This window comes from Gorilla gorilla, chromosome 12, assembly GCF_029281585.2.
Source record: "Gorilla gorilla gorilla isolate KB3781 chromosome 12, NHGRI_mGorGor1-v2.1_pri, whole genome shotgun sequence".
NCBI classification, from domain to species: Eukaryota; Metazoa; Chordata; class Mammalia; order Primates; family Hominidae; genus Gorilla; species Gorilla gorilla.
In genome coordinates, this window is record NC_073236.2 from 119,633,944 (window position 1) to 119,658,588 (window position 24,645).

The 24,645-nt window shown below is 35.4% G+C and overlaps 1 protein-coding gene across 31 annotated transcripts in view; it reads left to right on the top strand.

Moving 5' to 3' along the window:
• The window catches only part of PUM2 (pumilio RNA binding family member 2), a 103,249-nt gene that overhangs the window by 67,315 nt on the left and 11,289 nt on the right, over positions 1 to 24,645 (top strand). For 17 of the 31 annotated variants that reach the window (XM_055378767.2, XM_055378771.2, XM_055378766.2 and 14 more), the window contains 5 exons: positions 1,421 to 1,564; positions 1,676 to 1,963; positions 6,091 to 6,327; positions 21,540 to 21,807; positions 24,511 to 24,640. In XM_055378767.2, the coding sequence (XP_055234742.2) occupies positions 1,421 to 1,564; positions 1,676 to 1,963; positions 6,091 to 6,327; positions 21,540 to 21,807; positions 24,511 to 24,640 (1,067 nt within the window). The remainder of the gene's footprint in view (positions 1 to 1,420; positions 1,565 to 1,675; positions 1,964 to 6,090; positions 6,328 to 21,539; positions 21,808 to 24,510; positions 24,641 to 24,645) is intronic. The other 14 variants (XM_055378786.2, XM_055378777.2, XM_055378778.2 and 11 more) reach the window with 1 other exon arrangement.

A 24,645-nucleotide genomic window follows, 5' to 3' on the forward strand; every position in this document is an offset into this window, starting at 1 on the left:
TTTTATTAGCAGCGTGCTAATGCTTATTCTTGATCAGAATTACTGTATTTACTAAAAACAACCTATGCATGTGTGTCTTACAGGTGAAGTGTTTATCTGAGCACTGTTTATTTGAGCTGAATTTAGCCTACTGTGTTTAAAGGCAATAAAATGTTCATGCTGCATTATCACTAATTTTACTGTAACTCTCACTTCTGCATAGTATTAACAAAATAAGACTTAAAAATTGATGTTGGAATGTATTTCAGTATAGTCTGTGTTTTTAAAAACTTCTTAAAGGGCCAGACACAGATGGGAGGCCGAGGCGGGAGGATCGCTGGCCCAGGAGTTAAAGACTAGGCTAGGCAACGCAGTGAGGCCCTATTTCTGTAGAAAATAAAAATAAATTATCCAGACCTGGTGGCATGTACCTGTAGTCCCAGCCACTTGGGATGCTGAGGCGGGAGGATCACGTAAGCCCAGGAGTTTGAGGCAGCAGTGAGCTATGATTATGCCACTGTGCTCCAGCCTAGACAACAGAGCAAGACAGCACTCTTTAAGGGAAAAAAAGTTGCCAATGCATTTTTTGCTGATAGTTGTAAGGTTATTGGGCCTCAGTTTTTTGTCGCTTTATAAGGCAGCCTTTCTAAACTGAGTTCCAGAAAAGAATAAAGCCTTATTACTGCTCTGAAGTATCCACAGTGTATATAGTTAACTTCTCTCCTGTGATTCCAGAGTGATGCTTGTTATATACCACCCTTAGGAGAATTAACAAAATACTTACTTAAATCATTTTCTGTGTTTTTGGTTCAACAGAGAATCTCCATTGAGAAAGGCTGCTAAGAAGTTAACTTTATTCTCCACTAGTTGTGAAGATTACCTACCTTGTGCTTAAGGCTACAATAAAACTAAAGCCTGTGTGATTTTTAATTAAACTCTAGCTTGAGAATCTTCACAAATAGAATGTTTGGCTTAAGTTTTTAAAGAGATGGTTACAAATGAAAATCTAACGGAATGCTGGTAATGAGGCACTTGATTTTGAACTTCAATGAAATTGCACAGTAAACATTTCGTACAGTGTTCTACCTCGCTACTCCCAGTTTTTTTAATCCTTCCTCTTCGAAGGACTAAATGGTGATTTTTTTTTTCTAATATCAGCCCTTCCTTCATAGCCTGTAGTTTCTATATTAAGGAGAATACCTCTTCATTTTGTGGCCCCTGAGTAAAATTTAGAGAAAAAATGTTTAATGACAGTCTATTACTTTTTCATATATTTAGTAAGACCTTGTCAAATGTGTTGCTTTGCATATATAACTAAGGATTTTATAGTAATGGTACAAATAGCTGTGTTGTCTAGTTGAAAAAATACAAATGCAGGGGAAAACAAATATGCATGTTTTTGTAATAAGTGCTTTCATTAGTAAACCTTTATTTTATTTAGGCTATCAAGTACTAGCTCCAACTGCCTATTATGATCAGACTGGTGCCTTAGTGGTTGGCCCTGGAGCAAGGACTGGCCTTGGAGCTCCAGTTCGGTTAATGGCTCCAACACCTGTTTTAATTAGTTCAGCAGCAGCACAAGCTGGTAAGTGTAACTGACATTTTTAGGATAATATTTTTCTGGTGTTGAGATATCATTTTTAAAATACAGAGTTTTCTGGGTGGTTTAAAGAAGTATCTGAAATTTATTTTACAGCAGCAGCAGCAGCAGCTGGAGGAACTGCAAGTAGCCTTACAGGCAGCACAAATGGTCTGTTTCGGCCAATTGGCACTCAGCCACCACAGCAGCAGCAGCAACAGCAGCCAAGCACTAATCTGCAATCTAATTCATTTTATGGAAGCAGTTCTTTGACTAATAGCTCCCAGAGTAGTTCTTTATTTTCTCATGGACCTGGTCAACCTGGAAGTACATCTCTTGGCTTTGGAAGTGGTAACTCTTTGGGTGCTGCTATAGGCTCAGCCCTCAGTGGATTTGGTTCATCAGGTAAGTTTGTTTTTACGATGAGTGTACTCTGCTAAGTGGAAGAGGTATATGAGTGTGTTTAACATTAAAATAAGCAGTAATAGCATGTAGGATAGGAAGGACAGGAATAAAGTATTGGACTACTGGTTTAATTTGTAGGAAAAAAAAATCCTGCAAATCTTTTCAACACTCACCAATGTTTAACTCACTATAGGCAGCCTGTTCTTTACTCATATATAATACATTTCCTTTTTCCCTGGCTCTAGGAATTGATTACTGTAATTTTTGTTTTAGTAGGGTTTATTTGGGTCAATATATTATTCATTAATTATTAGCTCATCTTCATTCACTACATAATGTTTGTGGAGGCAAATATTTTGCCATCTTAAATTTTTGGTATTTTAAAGCAGTTATCTTTGTGTGCTTATTAGATGGTTTATTCTTATTAAATGCTGGTAGTTTATTACAGTTTTTAAATTTGGCCTAATATAAAAAATACATATGTGTGTGTATAAATAACGAAATGTTCTACACAGAATCCCCTAAGAAGCTACCAGTATGGTTATCTTTTAGATTAAATAAGTTAGCCTTTGTCACTAAAAATTCACTTAAAAGGGTATCTATTCATGTATCTTAGCTTTATATAACACTTAACAAATCAAAATTTTAAATAGCTTCACTAAATAATTGACCCACTCAAACTGGTTCCTGGATCCTGTGGTAGAGGAAGAACTAAGTGAAATCAGAAGAGGCCCACGTTGACTTCTTGTTGATACACTTGGTGTTTTCTGTGAGGTTTCCACAGTACTCAGGAAACATTAGGGAAAAAACAGCTGACCCAGTTCTATCGGTGCAGTTGGCAGCTTTTACTTCATGAGGATAGGACTATTTGGACCTCAAGAGATTTTCTGTTTCTATAACATAACTTGCTACAGTCCTTAATATCTGTTTCTCATCTCTTTTCTTACCACATCAAATTATATTCTTTTCTGGTGTGGAAAATGGCAGAACTAACACATGCCAGGCATTATTAACAATGCTTGCCGGTTTTCTAAGGGAGTGTCTTCTGAACTTTTATCATTCATATATACAGGAAGGATGGTCTAGAACAGCCATAAACTTTTAGATGGCAGAATCTTTTTTCATTTATTGTAATGAAATACAATAAGTGAATGTCATATTGGACTGACACAAAATTATCTGAAGACTGCTCATAAGAATTTCTGAGGGAAAATCCAGTGAACATGGGGATTGTTAAATCTTTTCAATTTTGTACTTGAGTTTTTTCATTGCTTTTGGAGTTGTGTATCTCTTTGTCCACCTCACGCACTCCCATAGGACTCATTCCTTGTTTCTAACACAATTGGGACATTTTCTCCAAAGAATCCTAAATATTCTGAGGAAAACTGGAAGAACAAGTAACATAAAAAACAAACTTGTGGAAATAGTTTTTAAATTATAAATTGTAGGCCCTAAATAATTCAGAAAAAAGAGAGCATTGATTAAACCCCATGTTTCCTTTCTCACGTAGTATGTCACTGATGGTCTGGTTCAGATTTCTAGGCCCCTACTCAATTCTTTCAAATTTCCATTTGTTTCTTAGTTAAGGCTGTTTTCCCCCTTTCAGGAATTGATTGACATGAACATTTTGTCCACTACAGATGCCCTGTTTCCCCAAAACTAACCTTCACACCTCCGTTATTTACAAGCATGGCTTACTCAATTCTGACTCCAATCTGTAAGAGCTTCATTTTACCTTGCTTTAGAGAGCATTAGTGATTGCCACCCCTGAATGCCAGTAAAGAGTCCATCATCTCTCTCCTCTTGGGCATTTTGTGGGAGTTTTTTCAAGTGCTATACATATGGACTCTTACAAGTTTGCGCACTGCCTTTTCACATTATGGCAATTACATACTTACATGAGCTCTAAAACATAATATGGTTGTGTGCCTGTATACACATATACAAGTAACATACACAGTCCTTCTCTTACCTCTATGATGAAATTATTAATGTTTAACAGTGTTAAATACCCCATTTTATGATATAGTTGGCCAAGAAGCCTAAACATCATAACATATAATTTAAATCATCTTTTCTATGACCTGTTATTTTTTAAAGTGTTGTTACAATTGAAAGTTTATAATTTAGCCTTTTTTCACAGTCGATGAATGATTAGCAGTCTGTCTACCCTCTTAGATATTTTAGGTACACTTTGTTTCATATCTCATAGTCATACTGTTGGAGATAATTTAGACATATAGTAAAACTTAAAGAGCCAGCTTCTTTATATTTAAGGTTATTTCTGAATTATTTTTAAATGTTGGGCTTGACTTTTCCTTTTTGGAGGAAAATAATATTGCATGTGTTAAAACTGGTTTCTTGGATTATTTGTCAGGGGAATAATGCTGCTCTTATTAGAGCTGTTGTCTTTTCATTGTCAGTTAAATTGTTTTCTGAAATAAATAGGAATTTAAAATGTAGCCATATTTTAGAAAAATCACTTTGACAGTGTCCTTTTAAATTAGCATAGTTAATGTAGCAAACATTGCCAGTTTTACCAAAACCAACTCAAGAATAACTGTTTATTACATGTGCTTATAATTCACTTTTGCAATAAAAATGCATATAGACACCTAGTATTTTCTTACTATGATATCTTAAAATGTAAAATTTTCAACGAAACATGATCAGTCTCAGAAACTGCATTGGCTGGTATAAAAGGTTGAATAGCATTATAATCTTTTGCCTAATGTGGTAGCATAAGCCTGGTTTTTTTACCCCTTTATAGAATTTTGAATTTGGCAAAACCAACGTAATTAAGTTTTCCGTCTGTATTATACTCTTACCTTGGTCTACCCATGGTGTACTCTCCTTAATTTTTTTCTTTATACCCTGTATGACCTATTTATATATGACTTGTGCTTAAATAAGATTTAATAGAAACTTAGATCCCTTGAAAAGCATTGCCATATTGGTCCGAATATAGAGCTTGTCATTTAAAAATGTATTTGGCAGGTTCAGAAATGTGGTTTGAAATTTTCTTAGATGTAAAAGTTATTCAGTTAAAAGAGGCTAGTGCTTAGAAATAGGAAGGAAACATACTTGAATATATGGGCTTTAAGTGAGACTTGAGAACTGAGAGTTTGGACAGCCCTTAGAGATGCATGCTGTGGAATTTGATTATCCAGACAGGTGTTGATTAACAGCCAGATCTTGATTAGCTCTTCTGAGCATGTATAGCTCACCAGGGCCTACATGGCCTTTATTTTCTGCACTATAAAAGGAAAAAGGATTAGAAGGAGAATAGTTACATTTGGTATTAAGTAAAAATTCAGTATGCAGTGTATTAAGGGATGTAAAGTAAGAGAAATTGTGTATTATCAAATGACAAAAACCTGATCAGCCTTGAGTAAGGGGCTCAGGAGGCAGTAGTACTAGCATCTTAGGAGTAGAAGAGTCCTGTGGGATAAGTGAAAGTATGTCTTTGGTTTGATAACAGTGAGAGCTATTAATTTTAGAAAAGTTGAGTTACTTTGTAATGTAGTTAAAGAACAAGGGAGAATGTGTAGTGTAAAAAATACTGTTGAGTTAGCTGCTCTCTGTATTTCACAACTGATCAATATTCGGGCCAATATGGACTTAAAGGGCTATGTTTTGAACACAGCTAGATGACAAATTAAATATGAATGGTGAAGGAAATGTACTAATTATTTATTCATATAATCTTTTCTTGGCATTGAGTTAAAGTCTAAGAAGCAGGTTTCAGAGATTAGGATACTACCAGAATTTAAACTTAATGGAATTTAATCTCTAGCATGTCCTAATGCAGACAACTTGCAATTCCAGGGTTTATAAATCATACCAGGGTATTAAAGCACAGTAATCAGATGTGTCAGTGGTAAATATGTGTGAAATAATGAATCATATGACTGCTCTGTTAAGTATTTGGTTCTTTATTGGGGTGCATTTATACCCTTTTATGATTAATAAGTTAGTATATATAGTTATCACAGTAATTATCTTCTCCAAAATGTTTCTAAAAATAATTATTGTGATCACTTCTGTTATTACCCAGCGAGAGTTGGGGATAGGTTTTATTCAGTTAACACTGTATGTAATTAGGGTTTTTTTTATTTCTTCTTCAGTTGGCAGTTCTGCAAGTAGTAGTGCCACAAGGAGAGAGTCTCTATCTACTAGCTCTGACTTGTACAAAAGATCTAGTAGCAGCCTAGCACCCATAGGGCAACCATTTTACAATAGTCTGGGATTTTCCTCCTCTCCAAGTCCAATAGGCATGCCTCTGCCAAGCCAAACTCCAGGACATTCACTTACGCCACCGCCATCACTTTCATCACATGGATCCTCATCCAGTTTGCATTTAGGTAAAAAAAAAACCAAAACCCTTTTTATTTGTATGTATACATGTATGTGTGTTTGTGTGTGTGTTTATAATATATGTAAAATATTTAATGTTGGTTAAAACATGCCAAATTGCTTTTGCTTTTAGATATTAGTCTTTTGAAAAAGTTCTACTTTCCTGAAAATTCAAAGTGAGGGTCTAATGTACAATAAGGTAAAGACCCCCCTATTGTTTCTTATGTTTCTTTTATGAAATATAATGGTGTGTTTTTTCTTGTCTGTGCTTTTGATTTGTGTGTTTTAGAGCATCTGAAAAGTCAACTATTTAAACATAATAGTGAAAGAGAAATTTCACTATCAAAAGATTTGCACACCATAAGAAAAACATTAGTTACATAGCTACTGAACTAGGTTAGTACACTGGTTTTTGCTTTGGTCTTTCTATGCCTGGCCATTTTACCAGATAATTATTTCAGTGAATTTGAATTTAGTGTATTTGTCACTTAAGGAAGCTTATAGGCTTGGGCCATATACTTCTCTTTTGGATATGTTAAAGAAAAAAAAATGTTTTAGGCTTGTTGTACCCCTGAAGTTGGAGCATTGAGAACTTTGTTTATATTTGTATATTAAAATTGTTCCCACCCCCAAATTATTAAATTGGTGATTACATTTTTTCCCTCTCCAGGAAGTATTTATCCATTTGATAATATGTTTTGAAGGGCTTTGGATATCAGAGGCTGTGTATGAATCCCTATCTTGTCAAAGAAATTATTTTTTTTAAACTTTATTTTGAATTTTTATAATTCTAGTTATTCAGCTGAAACTGAGGGATTCTATTGCCAGCTTTTATGTAATTGGAAAGATTTAAATCAGCTTGTGTTTTAAAAAGTAATGTTGCTACTGTAAGCAGATGTACTGTAAGTTAGTGATTATGTTTGACCACCCCCTCCAATTACATGGGTATAGCTATTTAAAAGAAAAAAACAAAAACAAACAAAAAAACTTACTAATACAATAAATGTCCATGTAACAAAGGTATCTGTTGCAGTGTTCATTTTGATTTACATTATTGCACACACTGTGGGCTAGATTTCTTTTTTAAAGACTCTGGTCTTCCACCCCAAATTCTGGGCCTTTGCTCATTTGGGGTATTGATACTGAACATATACAGCCAATTAATGTATTCAAATGGAGCCCTAAGATCCACTTTGCAGTACTAGATGTGTAGATTTACCTATCTTTAGCCTAATACCTTTCTTCATTTATCATGTATTCTTAGTCGCAGGAGCTGCTCAGCTCCTGATTTCTGTTATTACTGCCCAGGCATCCTCCCTTCATAAGACATGCCTATGAAATGGACACAAAAATTTGGAACACAACAAATCTAAGACTTATCATAATAGTTTTTTGTTTTATTGTTAAGATTTTGTCATGTCCTGTCATCTTTTCATAGGTAAGTTTCAGATCAGATTCTTGTTCAGCTCTTACTGCTGTGTTGTGCTTTAGTGCCTGTATAAATGGCAGTAAATAGGTTCTACACAGCTTGCTTAGAAATCGGATATAAATGACTTTTTAGATGTCTCTATGATTAAACAGCAATCTAGATATGTGCTTCTCTACCTTTCTTTAGGTTGTAAAGAAAGCAGCCTAATAGATGCTTAGGGAAGGAATTCTGGTCAGTTGTGGGAAATAATCACCACTGGGCCAGCATTCTGCATTATAGACTAACATAGCTTCAGCTTGAAATCTGATATTTTAATACACCTCTGATTGGAATTAGCAATTACCTGTGTTATTTTCTTTTTGTGACCCCCAGTTTCCCATAGTTTTTAGTGGTAGTATGACTGGCAACATTGTTAACAACAAATAGACCCATACCAGTGGTAGTATGACTGGCAACATTGTTAACAACAAATAGACCCATACCAGATTGAAAATAACTTGAAGGATTTCATAAATTTTCTTTTTGCATACTATTCATGGAAATAATCTACTCTGCACTTCCCTATGAATGGATCATGATGCAAGGCTGTCCAAAAAAAAAGAAAAATATTTTAATTATGTACCCATGAAGTGGATTTCTTTATGAATCAAGTCTCAAGGCTGATAGTATAAAAGACCTATGGAAATGGAATTTGCATATTTTTAAAGTAATTTTACTGAGCTCACATATCAAGAATATGAAATCATAAGATAGAGATAAGTTCTCTCAATTCTCATTAGAATTGGTTGGAATTAATTCCAGATTATTTTCCCGGGAGATTTTATTTTAAAATGTGAATGTTACAACCATTACAGTTACCTGTAAGGCTTGAGATCTGCATCCCCACAGTATGTTCCTTTGTTAGTGTTAGTTATTTGAGATTCACAGAAAATGCCCAGTAGCAACAGTCTGTGCTGTCTTTCAAAAAAAAAAAAAAAAAAAAAGTTTTCATTTTTTAAGATAGGCTTATAACCAACACATGTATTTTTAGCAGGATGACTAGTAATCACTTTTGGATTGAAGTATAAGAATTTCAGTGCATAGTTTTGGGGTGTTAATTTTTTTATAAAAATCTAAAACACTTGTTCAAATTTGCAACTCTGTTGCTTATTCTAATATATTAAAGTTAGATGCGTGTAAAAATAATTCTTCCATTTTTTATAGTGTAATACCAGGTTCTATTTCAAAACAATAACTACAGTATGTCATACATTTTAAAATAATTTATTATTAACTCTAATCTCCCTAATTGACTTAAATGTCTTTAACAATTGTTCCATTTGAATCACAGTCAAAATAAGGTTCATACATTGCATTTGTTTGATATGTCTTAATGTGTAATTGTTTTTCCTTCATCTTTTTTTTCCCTTTCCATTTATTTGATGAAGAAACTTTATCCTATTTATTTTCCCACACTCTTGACCTTGCTGATTGCTTCCCCATAGTAGTATTTAAGATGTTCCTATGTCTCTTTCCTGTAAACTGGAATTTGATCTAGAGGCTTGGTCAGATAGTTTATGGGTTGGTTGGTTTATTTTGACAACATGGGGTTCTGTTAGTTTTTGTTGCACTGTATCGGGAGACACGTGTTTGGTTGTCTCCCTTGTGAGATGACCAGCCTGATCCACCTAATGGTTTTAGCAGCCTTTGATAATTTTTTTTCCAGAGGTTGCAAAATGATAATTTGTTAATTGTGTCATTCTTTATTCATTTATTATCTGGAACTTTTCTATAAAGAAGAATAGCTATCCCTCATCAGTTGTAAGGTTACAACTGATGACAGTTCATGTAAGAGTCAGAATAATGCAAGATTCTTTCCTTTACTTTCAGAATAACGTTGATGCCCTAGCAACTTTTAAAGGTGACTTGTGTTTTTATCCTCATTGTTATCTACAAATGGGTAGATTTTGGGGATAATTGATATGTTTCAGTTCACTGCAGTGTAAGACATCAATTTTATATCTATTTTTGATTCTAAAATTACACCTTCTTTGGCCCCTTGGAGCCCCTTTATATTGGTTCTCCTGTTGACAACAACTTGGAGAGAGAATGATTTTAAGATTAATAGTTTTTACCCTGAAATGCAGAGAACAGTGTAAAATTCTGGGCTTCAGGTTCAATATTAAATATTGAGTTATTTTCTCATGTTGTATTAATCTATAGGAGGGGGGCAGCCTACCTACAGTTGTTTTATACATCATTGTCTAGGACAGAAGTAAGCATCTTTTTTTTTTTTTTTTGGAGATACTTCACTCCTTGTGAAGAACATTAAATATTTCTAGTATTGCCTTATTTTTCTACCGGGAGCTAGCTGACTAGTTCTTTCCTTGTTTTCCTTCTTCTAATAAACTTTTTAAATATAGTGTTGATAATTTTTTTTAACTCCAGTCTTTATGCTCATAGTAATTTGATTGATGTGGAACTTACTCTAGGTATAAAGCAGTGTTCATATTTTTGTTATTTAACTTAGGTTTTGACAAACTAACGGCTTCTTGCCCTGTACCTCTTCATTTTTGAACTAGCTATTTTTTTCTTAACAAAAAGGGTGCTAAAGTGTAATGTGGGCTTTGAACTCAGTAAAATTTATTGAAAGGGGACTATCAAGTCTGAAGAATGTCATGTATTCAGCAAGTAAACGGCTGTGCTTTAGTTTGCTTTGGATTATAAAATTTCATAACCTGTCTTCCAGTTACAGAAAATTTTAATAATAGGCAAGATATTATAAATTTTTAGAATCATTCTGTTAAAATTGCTGGCCTTTGGCAGACTTAGTCTTGTGCTTCTCTTATGATAAAATATTCAGAGAAGTAAAATTAGTACAGCAAAGTTGATAGTAAGGCCACCTGCCATTTTTCACATACAGTTATTAATGAAAGCAGAAAACAATATTAATTATTTGAAGCATTCACTGAAAATACTGTTATCCTTTAGCAGTTACAGTTCTCTGTAACTGAATAGCATTCGATAGTTTTTTTTTAAAGCACCTTCATATTCATATTTCATTTCATCCTAATTGTTGGCATAGACTGTCAGAGTGTTTTGTTGATTAAAGATGAAGAAATTAAAGATCAGTTGATTAATAGACTTTCCCAAACCAGTAAATAACAGAATTAAGGCTAGCATCCAGTTCTGACTCGTGATACTATTCTTCGTTTTTCCATTATGCTATTCTATAGGAACTGAACAATTTTACAAAGTATATAAATAACTTATTCTAATTAGCCTCTCAGAATCTAATGATTACCTCATTATGGTATAAGTTATGCTTTTCTTTGGTTAAAGTATGTATAGGATTACCAGCTTTTTAGGTTCCTTTCTCAGTTTAGTTATTCTTGAGATTTAGATAAAAATACTTGTCTAAGCACATATGTTATACTTGTACTTCTTATTTGTAATAAGAATACTTGTTAATCTAAGGCAGGCAATTTAGGGACTGTGTATAGAGCAGCACACCCGACTCTCAACAGAATCTTACTTACAGGTTCTCTTGTTAATATAAATTGAAAAACAGCTACAACCCTCTGGTAGACCTAGAAGTAATTTATTTGCTGATGAGTAGGAAATAATGTTATGAAGAAATTACGTTACTAGTTGTATGGAAGAATTTGTGATGTTTGGTTTTCTGTATAAAAATGTCTTGATCTTGGTTGTACTTGTTTTAGATTACTAATTTTTTATTTATTATCCTTTAATAACATTATCAGTGACATTGTGGTTCTAATGTCTGAGAAAGTTTTCACCAGTTAATTTACTTAGTTAAGATAATCACAAACTGAAGACTAGAAAATACTTGATCCCATCCTGTGTTTTGGCATCAGAATCACTCGGGCCACTTGTTTAAAATGCCTAGTAGTAGACTTCACAAGGATGTGAACAGTTTGCAAATGTGCGGCAACAGTGTTTGCTCGTTACAATGATTGTGGGGATTCTATTGGCATTAAATGCCTGGCAGCCAGATGTTATACTTTGCATAGTCAGCACAAAAATAGTTTCGTCCCACTGAAATTTTCAGTAGCCTCCACATGGAGACACTGACTTGAAATAATTTGTAGCTGGCAGAGATTATTTTAATCTACCAAGAATTCACCTGTAATTTACACCATTCCACCATGCTTATAAGGTACCCTAAGGATCAAAAGGTAGCCTTTAAAATACAGGCAGATGTGCTTCATGAGAGATTTGCAGTGTTAGCCAAATAACATAAAAATGAAAGTAGCATATATCTCTTGGAATGGCATTGAAAAATTGTTTCTTATATGTAGAGAATATTTTCACTGGAGTTGGTTTTGTTGTGATATATCTAGGAATGGATCCAGCGGAAGAAGTGCAAGATCTTTTACATTATAAACTATAAAATGCTGATGGAAGTTACAGATGACTTAAATAAATGGAAGGACATACCATATTTTAGGTTGAAAGACTCCCTATTATAAAGATACCAGCTTTCTTCTAGTTGGTCTAAAGATTGAACGCTATCAATAAAATTAGGTTTTAAAAAGAAATTGATAAGGTGATGCAAAAAATGAAAATGGAAAAGCAGAACCAAAAGTAGTGAAGACAGTTTTGAAAAGCAAAGTTAGAAAACTTAATACTGCTGGATACCAGAACTTAGAAAGCTACAGTAACTAAAACTATGGTATTGGCACAAGGATAAATAAATAGAACAGCGGAACAGAGTAGTGCATCCAGAAATAGACCTACTCATTTAGATACCTAATGACCAAGTTGCCACTCCAGTGTATATGAGAAAAACAGGTGTTTCAGTGACTTGGGCAGGAGTAGTTGAATATCCAAATGAGGGGGAATGAACTTTGACTTCTGTTTCACACCACACATACACATATGCACGCAAACACGCTTTATTCTCAAAGAAATTACGTGACTTATATTCATGAAGTTAATAAGAGGCAGAACCAAAATTTTGAGCCCACGTTTATCTGGCTTCTTCCAGATGTTATACTGCTTCTCAAAGGATGCTTTTCTATTTATTTATTTATTCATTCACTCATTCATTTGACGAAGTCTTGCTCTGCCCCCCAGGCTGGAGTGCAATGGTGCGATTTCGGCTCACTGCAGCCTGTCTCCCAGGTTCAAGCAATTCTCCTGCCTCAGCCTCCTGAGTAGTGGGGATTACAGGCGCCTGCCAGCACGCCCAGCTAATTTCTGTATTTTTAGTAGAGACGGGTTTTCACCATGTTGGTCAGGCTGGTCTTGAACTCCTGACCTCAGGTGATCCACTTGCCTCGGTCTCCCAAAGTGCTGGGATTACAGGTGTGAGCCACCATGCCTGGTCAGGATGCTTGTATTTCTAATACCTATCCGAATAAATTAAAAGGACCATGTTTCCTATGTTTCACATCTTTGTAAACTTTTTATAAAATTGTAGTAAAATATAATTTAACCTGTTGTGACTTTGTGGAAAAAGTGAGTTTGAATGTCAGTGTTATTGGCTTTTTTGTGGTTTTTCACTTGCTAACAATTGATCTTTAATCCAAATTAAATGCTATTTACTTTAAGGGTCTTTTAAATATTTCATTACTAATTTTAAGTTAAAGCTGATCGTGTACAGTGGCTCATGCTTGTAATCCCAGCATTTTGGGAGGCTGAGGCGGGAGTATTGCTTGAGCTCAGGAGTTCGAGACCAGCCTGGGCAATGTGGCGAAACCCCGTCTCTATTAAAAATACAAAAATTAGCCGGGTGCGGTGACATGTGCCTGTAGTCCCAGCCGCTTGAGAAGCTGAAGTGGGAGAATCACTTGAGCCCAGGAGACGGAGGTTGCAGTAAGCCGACGTCATGCCACTGCATTCCAGCCTGGGTGTGACAGATCGAGACCCTGTCTCAAAAAAACAGAAAAGAATCTTGTTTGTAATACTTTAAAATACTGTAAATAGTATATAAATAGCAAGTTTTGTTTTTATTTCTAATTACTGAAAGTAATTGCTATTTTATCTTTTCTATAGTTTTATTAGACTCCTTTTTAGAATTTTTATGTGATTAAAATTTTTACTTATTCAATATTGAATATCTGTGTTCAATACAATATTGAAGCCAGCCTCTGCTTGACTAGGAGAAAAAAACATCCTTATTCACTGTCATCGAGTTTGTAGCTTTGTGGTAAATACAGATAAAAACAGCAGTTACAATATAATGATTGTAATGTTCTTGTCTTATTTCACTTTATTTCATAATCTTATTCTGTAGAAACATAGTGATTTTATTGGAATTATTTTCCTTTATGGGTTTTTTGAACCAAAATTAGCACACATTGGATTATAATGGAATTGTTTCTAGGTTTATTTTCTCCACTAGATTAGAAACAAGAAAGCCCAGGCCTTTTTCTACAACTAAAAATACTCAGATTTCATTGAATGTTTGGGTAATTGAATTTGAGTGGTTTTGTTTCTTTGTTTTATTGATGAATTTATTATTGAGTAAGGACACTTCCTTTTTAAAAATTACTTGGTATCCTACATAGATTACTATATTAAAGCATTATTTGGCTGTTCTCAATCAGTGTTTTCTTTGTTCAGTGTGCCAAGATCATACTCTTTAGAACATTGCACTATGAAAATGAAGTTTTGACAGTCAGTTGTGGAGTTTTTGTTTTGTGTGTGTGTGTGTTTATTTGTTTTTTACCTTCCCAGTTCTTCAGCCCTCTTCCCACCACCACAATGACCCCATCAAGAGAGACAATAAATGTACCCATAATGTTTGTGTAGGATCAGAATTTATTCCGGTATTCACAACTTTTGAAGCAAGCTTTAAGATTGCATAAATCCTTAGTAATTATGGTTTAAGAGAAACAATCCCAGCTCCTATAATTTTTCTTCACTCCAACCAGAAAGGCAACTGGCCATGAAATCTCAGCTGGAATATTTAAAAGAAAATTCAGATATGGCTTGCTCGTTCGTTAACTTATTACCAAATGTATTAACCAAAGGAAAGAATTTAGGCCAAATCTGACAGGGTCATATGACATATGCAGGGAAAAGCCAACAGGTTCCTATTAGGCTCCTCGAACTCACCCTACTACTACTTCTCTTTTGCGGGGTTAGGGGTAAGTTTTTTAAAATGTTCTTGTGTCCATCAGTCACAAGAGGAGGTAGTTTTCACTAAAGATAAAAAATTGAGGCAATTTTTGGAAGTATACGTTACCCCCTTTTGATAGTGTAATGGAAATTGACAGGGTGGGTTATTGATGGAAATGATGTCATAACTAGTCTGAAGACTGTGTATGTTATGTTAACTAAGTATGTTATTACTTAGTCTGTTTAAATTCCCCTTGATGAATGAGGGAAGATTATTAAATACCTTGTATGGTGATAGTCTGCCCTTTATTTTTTTAAGTTTAACCAGTAAAGACTATAATAAAAGGTAAGATTTTTAAAAATTGCTGATAGAAAAGAATCACAAGCAATAGAAACGGAAACAACAGATTTTTATTTTGTATTTTAGAACACTTGGCTTGTAATTTGCATCTAATGTTTGCTTGCATATTGTCATAAAATTAACAGTTTTAAGGTAGTACGTTTGACATGTGTGTATTTTTATATCAGCCTATTAAAATGATGTGGAAGATTATAATTTTAAATATGCCCACTTTGTTTTTTTAAACTCATTGTAGTCTTAGTCTTTCCTCCAATAAAATTGTTGTGTCTTTATATGGCAAATATATAGTTATTATAAGTATTCTCACGCCTGTGATCCCAGCACTTTGGGAGGCCAAGGCAGGTGGATCACGAGGTCAGAAGATCAAGACCATCCTGACTAACATGGTGAAACCCCGTCTCTACTAAACATAAAAAAAAATTAGCCGGGCATGGTGGCGGGTGCCTGTAGTCCCAGCTACTCGGGAGGCTGAGGCAGGAGAATGGCGTGAACCCGGGAGGCGGAGCTTGCAGTAAACTGAGACCGTGCCACTGCACTCCAGCCTGGGTGACAGAGTGGGACTCCGTCTCAAAAATAATAATAATAATTATTATTATTATTAAAATTTTATTCAGTTTATACCTCATATAGCTTCAGTCATTTTGCAGACTTAAGAATGGCATGTGAGATTAAACATTCTCAAGGAAGCATAGCAGAGTATGACTGACAACTTTACATGAATTTTTTAGACATAATGGTAAACAAAAATTCAGCCTAATTATTAGCTGTGCTTTCTTGGATAAGTTATTTAGATTCTCTAAGCTGTTGTCTCACAAGTAAAATGGAGATATGTCTGCCTTATAGGCTATTAAGAGGATAGCATTCTCATACTGCAGTGTTACAAATGATGTATCATAAAATAATAGTCCAACCACCTGCCACATTTCAGAAACATAAAAAAAGATTTATACTTTACATGCAATAGACATACAAAAAATTTTAAATTCTGAGGGAAAAAAATGAAAATGCCCCACACATTTTGAGTCATTTATATATTAATCTGGAAAGAAATGCTATCTTTCTGTAACTTCTGTTTTATATTTTTATTTCAGCATTCACCCTGTGTGCATGAGCTGTATTAAATGTATCTGACATATATATATATATATATATATATATATATATATATATATATATATATATATATATATATATATATATAGTTTGTTTTGTTTTGTTTGTTTAGACAGGGTCTTGCTCTGTTGCCCAAGCTAGAGTGCAGTGGTGCAGTCTCTGCTCACTGTAACCTTCGCCTCCTGGGTTCAAGCAATTCTCCTGTCTCAGCCTCCCAAGTAGCTGGGACTACAGGCGTACGCCACCACACCCAGCTAATTTTTTTACACATATGTATAGTGGAGACGGGGTTTCACTGTGTTGGCCAGGCTGGTCTTGAACTCTTAACCTCAAGTGATCCGCCCACCTCAGCCTCCCAAAGTGCTGGGATTACAGGCCTGAGCCACCGCATGGGGCATACTTACTTTCATTTTTATTTGCAATTAGTAGTTGAAAATCTGTTGTAAAATGAAGCATTAAATTATTTTTATTCTAATTAATTAGTCCCCATACTCTTCTATCAGAATATCCTTCAGGTGGATTTTCCAGAAGGAGTAATTATCTATGTCTTAAGTAAGGGTCAGGAATCTGTATTCTTAAACAGGCCTCATAGATTGAGTAGCTGTCATTCCAATCCCAGAGGGTAGAAAATATTGAAAAATGAAGGCTAGACAGATTTATTTATTTTGTGGTTGTTTCACTTACGGTCTCCCCCAGCACCCCTTGCCCCGCGGAGGACCTGCTTTATCTCCACAGATTCTGCATCCTTGGATAAAGGTGAAACTTGTAGATACGGAGGTCTTGCCTTTCGTATCCATAGTTTACATAAGGCTAAATTACTGGAGTTCAGCTTCCACAGATTTTTGGTTTCTTGTGTGGGTCCTGGAACCAATTAAAGTTCTCATGAATGAACATGAAAGATGTAAATAGCACAGAAGATTGGCACACTGTCATATGAGATAAGCTCTGGCCTAAGGGTCTTGGCTGACTAGCTGCATGTCCCATACCTTTTGGACCATTGGACCATAGTGACCTCATCTGTGAAATTATAGTACTGATCTACATGTCCTATATACATACACTCTTAGGCAGATAGTGATTAAACAGTCAAGAATGATAGTGGGGACTGAATAACGAAATGAAAAGACCTTATCTCTTTAATACTTTTGGTGCAGAACATAGCTGCTTTTAGACTACCAGCAGCAGAAGTATGAATATGGATGATCTGTTTATGTGTTTGTTTTTAACCAATTCTGGGATAATTTGAGACTAATGGGAAAATTGCAAAACTATACCCTTCACCCATGTTTTCCAGATGTTACCACTTTATCACATTGGCTGTATGATTCTCTCTCCCTCTCTTCTTCCCCTCATCCACAACACTATTTGGGTTTACTTTTGAAAGGAAGTTGCAAGTGGGCCAGTGTGGTGGCTCACCTCTGTAATCTTAGCACTTTTGGAGGCTGAGGCGGGCGGATCACTTGAGGTCAGGAGTTTGAGACCAGCCTAGCCAACATGGTGAAACCCCGTCTCTACTAAAAAAATACAAACTTAGCTGGGCATGGTGGTACGCACCTGTAATCCCAGCTACTCGGTAGGCTGAGGCAGGAGAATCACTTGAACCCAGGAAGGGGAGATTGCAGTGAGCCAAGATTGCATCACTGCACTCCAGCCTGGGTGACAGAGTGAGACCTGTCTCAAAAAAAAAAAAAAAAAAAAAGTTGCAGGCATGATGTCTCTTACTCAAAAGTACATTAGTGTATGTTTCTTGACAATAAGTATATGTTTTCATATAACCACAATTTCTGAAGTCAGGAAATTAACACTGATAAACCACTAATCAAAGCAGCCAACTTTATTCAAACTTTGCTACTTATCACACTGATTACCTTTATAAGAAAGAGAAAGGGAGATTGACAGTGGGGGCCCATTGTCAAATTGAGGATCACAGATTACTTTCATCACTGCTCTTTTCTTTAATCTTGAACTGTTTCTGTTTTTTATGACCTTGACATTTTTAAAGGGTATAGGCCTGTTTCATAGAATGTCTCAATCTCCAGATATTTTAGATGACCTGCTTTCAATATTTAGACAACAAAATTTAAAATGTCTAATGTATGTTAAAAATTGGGTTTTACACACTTATATGTGAGAGAAAAGGTATGCTTCCCTGGGTGAAATTAATTTGTGATAGTTCGTCCTTTCAGTGAATTAGTTTCTGGAGAATATTTTTTTCTTTTTCTCTTTTTTTTTTTTTTGGTGGGGGGGTTGTTGTTGTTGTTTTGTTTTGTTTCGTTTTTGAGACAAGGTCTTGCTCTGTTGTCCAGGCTGGAGTGCAGTGGCACAATCTCATCTCATTGCAACCTCTGCCTCCCAGGCTCAAGCGATCCTCGCAACCTCACCCTCCCCAAGTAGCTGGGACTACAGGCACACACCACCACTCCTGGCTAATTTTTGTATTTTTTGTAGAGATGGGGTTTTGCCATGTTGCCCAAGCTGGTCTCAGACTCATGACCTCAAGCTATGTGCCTTCCTCAGCCTCCCAAAAATGCTGGGATTATAGGTGTGAGCCACCACGCCTGGCCAAATTTGTAAATTTCATATATGAGAAGACCACTTAGTCTTCTAGAACTGAATGTCTATGGTTTTTTAAAATTCAAGGCAGTGTAATATTATTAGATATTGTATACAATGTGCACAGGAGTTCTGTTGTTAGGAGCTGATAGAATATAAATAAAAGAATACCTAGATATGGGAGAAATTCCTGTTGCTTATTGGCAGGATATTTGGGAGGTACCAAATAAAACCAGCTTCTTCATTTCCTGGGGTGAGTACGTATTTTGAATTTGGTGTCGAAAATCTTTAATGCATTAAGGGTATGTTTGAGGTAATGATAAGAAATAGTAACGAGTAAGTGGGGTGGGGGGTATGAACAGTTAGGGTACTACTAAGAAATTTGTGTGAAAAATAGGTTTGGAGTAATGACTTGAAAACTAGGTTGAAGATCTTAGAGCATGTACTCTTATCAGGATGCTGTAGGTTTTTATCATAAAGTGACATCATCAAAAATGGACTTTGAAAGGAAAAATACAATTGATGTGTATAAAAATGGATTGGTGAATCTTAAAGTCAGCTGATTAAGAAAAAAATTTTTAACCAGATTGAAATGATAAGCAAAGCACCCCTGCCCTTCAAAAAGGGCAAAGATGCTAGAGAAAACCCAGTGGCTGTGCAGGATGTGATAAGGACCCAATTATAAAGAATCAGATGGGCTAGTGATCAATTATTGTTACGAACAGTTAGAAATACGTAAACAAATAATGGAAGTGGAAAGGCTGGCAGTAGTGAGACAGTATTGAAACACTGAACTCTTGAACGTTTTGAATATCATGCATGGGTGCTGAGATAGTTATGTATAACTGGACCAAACAAGAATTTGATCTTAGTGATTTTGGTATGTAAGATAGCTTCTTAAATTACATGCCTTTTTTTTTTTTTTTTTTGAGACGGTTTCGCTCTGGCGCCCAGGCTGGACTGCGGTGGTGCAATCTCTGCTCACTGCAACCTCCGTATCCCGGGTTCAAGCGATTCCCCTGCCTCAGCCTCCTGAGTAGCTGGGATTACAGGTGCACGCCACCGCGCCCAGCTAATTTTTTTTTTGTATTTTTAGTAGAGGTGGGATTTCACCATGTTGGTCAGGCTGGTCTAGACATTGTTCTAGGCACCAGGTAGCTAGCATGTAAATTAATTTAATTTTATGGCTCTTGGATTGGAGATGGGGCTGGGGATTCAAATAAATAATGCATGATATGCTATGTAATAGGAAGTTCAATGAAAAAAAGTAAAGCTAGGACAGTAGGGACAGAAAGTGAAAGAGGAATGTTCTAACCCAATTTACCCTCCAGGATTTGACTGTTTTACTGCTCTCTGTCCTTGTAGTTCTTTTCGACCTTTAATACCTCCGTATAGCTTTGCACTGACAGTGTATCGTTGGGACCATCTCTACCCTGTGGCCTGGATTGTATATATAGTACTACTCTGCATAGATTTTGCATATAGTAATAGCATGATGCTGGTAGTGGATTTTGTTTTTCTGAACTCTACTAATGTGTATTTTACAACTATCTATACATTTTTCTTTTTTAAAAGGACACTGTCAAGTACTTTTAAACTGTTAATTGTAATTTAAAAAATTTCCTGCATGTATTTATTTTTATTTCTATTGACTGCTCTTTGATTTTCTTTCTTGGAACGGAATGTAAGTTAAAAATGTTTTTTATTTATTGTAAATGATAAGGCTCTAGGAATAATAACTGCTGTTTATTAATACTATTGTTTGTGAAATAGTGGATTTATGTCAAATATATATATATATGTGTATATATATATATATTTTTTTTTTTAATTGAGACAGAGTGTTGCTGTGTCACCTAGGCTGGAGTGCAGTAGTGTGATCTTGGTTCACTGCAACCTCCGCCTCCCAGGTTCAAGCGATTCTCCTGCCTCAGCCTCCTGAGTAGCTGGGATTACAGGTGCCCGCCACCACGCCTGGCTAATTTTTGTATTTTTAGTAGAGACAGGGTTTCACCACGTTGGCCAGGCTGGTCTCAAACTCCTGACCTCGTGATCCGCCCTCCTCGACCATCCAAAGTGCTGGGATTACAGGCATGAGCCACGACGCCCAACCTTATGTCAAATATTTTAAATAAAAATTTTAAAATCTTAAAATAGTGTATAATTTAGATTTATTACCTAATATTGTGGCTTTTTAAAGTTCATACCATCAGTGGTTTAAGAATTGATTTTTACATAGAAGTATATATGACTGAATGCAAAAACTAGAGATTTAACATTCAATGTTATTGTGTTAATAATGCTAATGAATTTCAGTCTATTTCGGTGGCTTAAAATGTAAGTTTGCTAGCAATTTAAACTTGCTTGTTAATGTAACTGAAAATTTTGTTGGTAGTTTCAGTGTTCTGACATTGATGAGTGCATATGACACTAGATCATATAATTAAGTTTTAAACTAAGCTGAAGAATAAATACACACTTATTTTTCTCATGTTTTCTAGTCTCTTTATCATATAGCCACATACATGAGGTATATGGGTGAGATTTTCCCCTCCCAATTTTAATTTTCTGTCATAACAAGTAGGAATTAGTGGGGGGAAATATTTATTTATTGACTGAATTTGTAGCTAAAGTAAATTTTATTTGAGGAATAACTTTGTCAAAAATACTTGCTGACCATAGCTGCTTTGTTGTAGGAGGACTGACAAATGGTAGTGGTCGATATATCTCTGCAGCACCTGGAGCAGAAGCAAAATATCGAAGTGCTTCAAGCACTTCCAGTCTATTTAGCTCCAGCAGCCAGCTCTTTCCTCCTTCCCGGCTTCGGTATAATAGGTCTGATATTATGCCTTCTGGCCGCAGTAGATTATTGGAAGATTTCAGAAACAACCGCTTCCCAAACCTTCAACTTAGAGACTTGATTGGACATATAGTTGAGTTTTCTCAAGACCAGCATGGTTCTAGGTAGGTGATTATGATATTTCTCACTTCATTTTTGCTTTGGAAATTGCTGCCTTATAGAAGCCTAAATTTTTCTGGACTTTAGTCTGCATTAAAGTTGGAAGCTTTTAAGAGCTAAAATTCAATATGGATTATATGTTTTTTCTTTCATGTTAGGATAAATTATAAAAATACAGGTTTTAATTTTTTATAGTTTTCCAGTTTTTTACAGTGAGAATATTGTTATGTTGAGAATATAGCAGGGCCCCCTCCATTGGGTTATTTTGATTACATCAGCTCTGTATTACATTTGTGGGCTTAAGTGACCCTCATGGTGTGTTTAAAAAATATAGCAAACAATGTTAAATGCCTTTGTGTTGCATTATAGGTTGGTATTCAGTGTGACTTGGCTTAGACTGAAACATTTCACATTTGTTATAGGAAAATTTGGTGCCTTTTTACATTAAAACGAATGTAATACATGAGAGATACATCTGAATTAACATTGTAAAGATAGCTTAGAAAGGAAAATAGAATTGTAACACATTTAATAAATTTAAGATATTTTCTCTCTTTATAGCTTTAAGGTAAACCTCAAGTTTTTAAGTCATTTTAGATTAGATGGTGTACAAATTTTGTCTCCCTATATAGTCATACATCACTTAATGACGGGGATACGTTCTAGAAAATACGTTGTTGTGTGAACATTAAAGAGTGTACCTATGCAAACCTAGATGGCATAGCCTACTACACACCTACTCTGTATATTGCGCCTAGGCTGCAAATCTGTACAGCATGTCACTGTACTGAATACTGTAGGCATTTGTAACAATGGTATTTGTATACCTACGCATAATAAACAATAGAAAAGATACAGTTAAACTATAGTATAAAAGATTAAAAAATCATATGCGTGTGTAGGGGACTTCACGTGAATGGAGCTTGCAGGACTGGAAGTTGCTCCGGGTGAGTGAGTGAGTTGAGTATATGCGAAGGCATAGGACATTACTGTACACTCCTCTAGACTTTATAAACACTGTACACTTCAACTACAATGAATTTATTTAAAACTTTTTTTCTTCAGTAATAAATTAACCTTAATGTAGCTTCTCCCCACTTTGAGACAGGGTCTTACTCTGTTATCCAGGCTGGAATACAGTAGCATGATCATCACTCACTGCAACCTCAACCTCCTGGGCTCAAGCAATCCTCCCACCTAAGCCTCCCGACTAGCTGGGACTACAGGCACGCACCATCACACCTGGCTAATTACTTAAAATTTTTTTGTAGAGACAGGGTCTCACTATGTTGCCCAGGCTGAGTTTACTGTAACATTTGAGCTTTTAAATTTTTTTAACTTACTGACTTGTAATAACACTTAGCTTAGAACAGAAACACATTGTACAGCTGTACGAAAATATTTCCTTTATATGCTTATTCTATGAGACTTTTTCTGTTTACAGATTTTTTAAACTTTTTGTTAAGAACTAAGACACAAATGCACACATTAGCCTATACAGTGTAAAGATCATCAGTTTCACTTTGTTCTAACTCCATGTCTTCTTCCACTAGGAGATCTTTAGCAGCAACACCTATCGGAGCTGTCCTCTCCTATGATAACAGTGCTTTTTCTGGAATACCTTCTGAAATCTACCTGAGGGTGTTTTACTTTTTTTTTTTTTAAACAAGTGGAATACACTCTAAAATAACAATAAAAAGTATACTAAATAGACAAACCAGTAACTCAGTTGTTTATTATCAGATACTCACCATACACAATTATATGTACTACACTTTTTTTTTTTTTTTTTGGAGACGGAGTCTCACTCTGTCACTTAGGCTGGAGTGCAATGGCATGATCTCGGCTCACTGCAACCTCCGCCTCCTGGGTTCAAGTGATTCTCCTGCCTCAGCCTCCTGAGTAGCTGGGCTTACAGGCGTCTGCCACCGTGCCCAACTAATTTTTATATTTTTGGTAGAGACAGGGTTTCACCATGTTGGCCAGGCTGGTCTTGAACTCCTGACCTCAGGTGATCCACCCACCTCGGCCTCCCAGAGTGCTGAGATTACATGCGTGAGCCACTGCACCCGGCCATACTATACTTTTATAAACTGACAGTGCAGTAGGTTTATGTCATCCTGAACACCTGAGTAACGTATTGCACTATAATGTTATGACAGTTCCTACCCAATAGGAATTTATCTCCATTATAATCTTATGGGACCACCATTGTATATGCGGCTTGTTGTCAACTGAAATGTGGTTAAGCAATGCATGACTGTAGTTGGCAGTTCCTTCAGAGTAACAAATGAGCCTTGTGTCACCCAGAATGGCTTTCTTGCTTAGGAATTCATTCATGTTGGATGAATTTTACTTCTAAGGGTTTCCTTTATTATGTTCTAAAAGTTAGATGTTTAGTAATACATTGTATATTATGAAAAAATAAATGAATAAGCAGCAAAATTTACGTAATTTTCTTATTGATTATAATGTAACCAGCCTAAGAAAGATTAAACATCTTTATATCCAGGTTTTTTGTCTTTAGATAAGGTTATAAAGAAATGCTATATAACTTTTGTCCTTTTTGCTGTAAGTTAGCTGTCTACTATATAAAGTATGTTAATATTTATGGAAATAACTTGCAGTGCATATATGTGGAAGGGTAGGGTGTAATACTCAAGTATATTAAAGAACATATTGTCATATTAAAAATGTTCCCTATGTAGATTCATACAGCAAAAGCTAGAGAGAGCTACTCCAGCTGAGCGACAGATGGTATTTAATGAAATTCTGCAAGCAGCCTATCAATTAATGACTGATGTTTTTGGCAACTATGTTATACAGAAGTTTTTTGAGGTAAG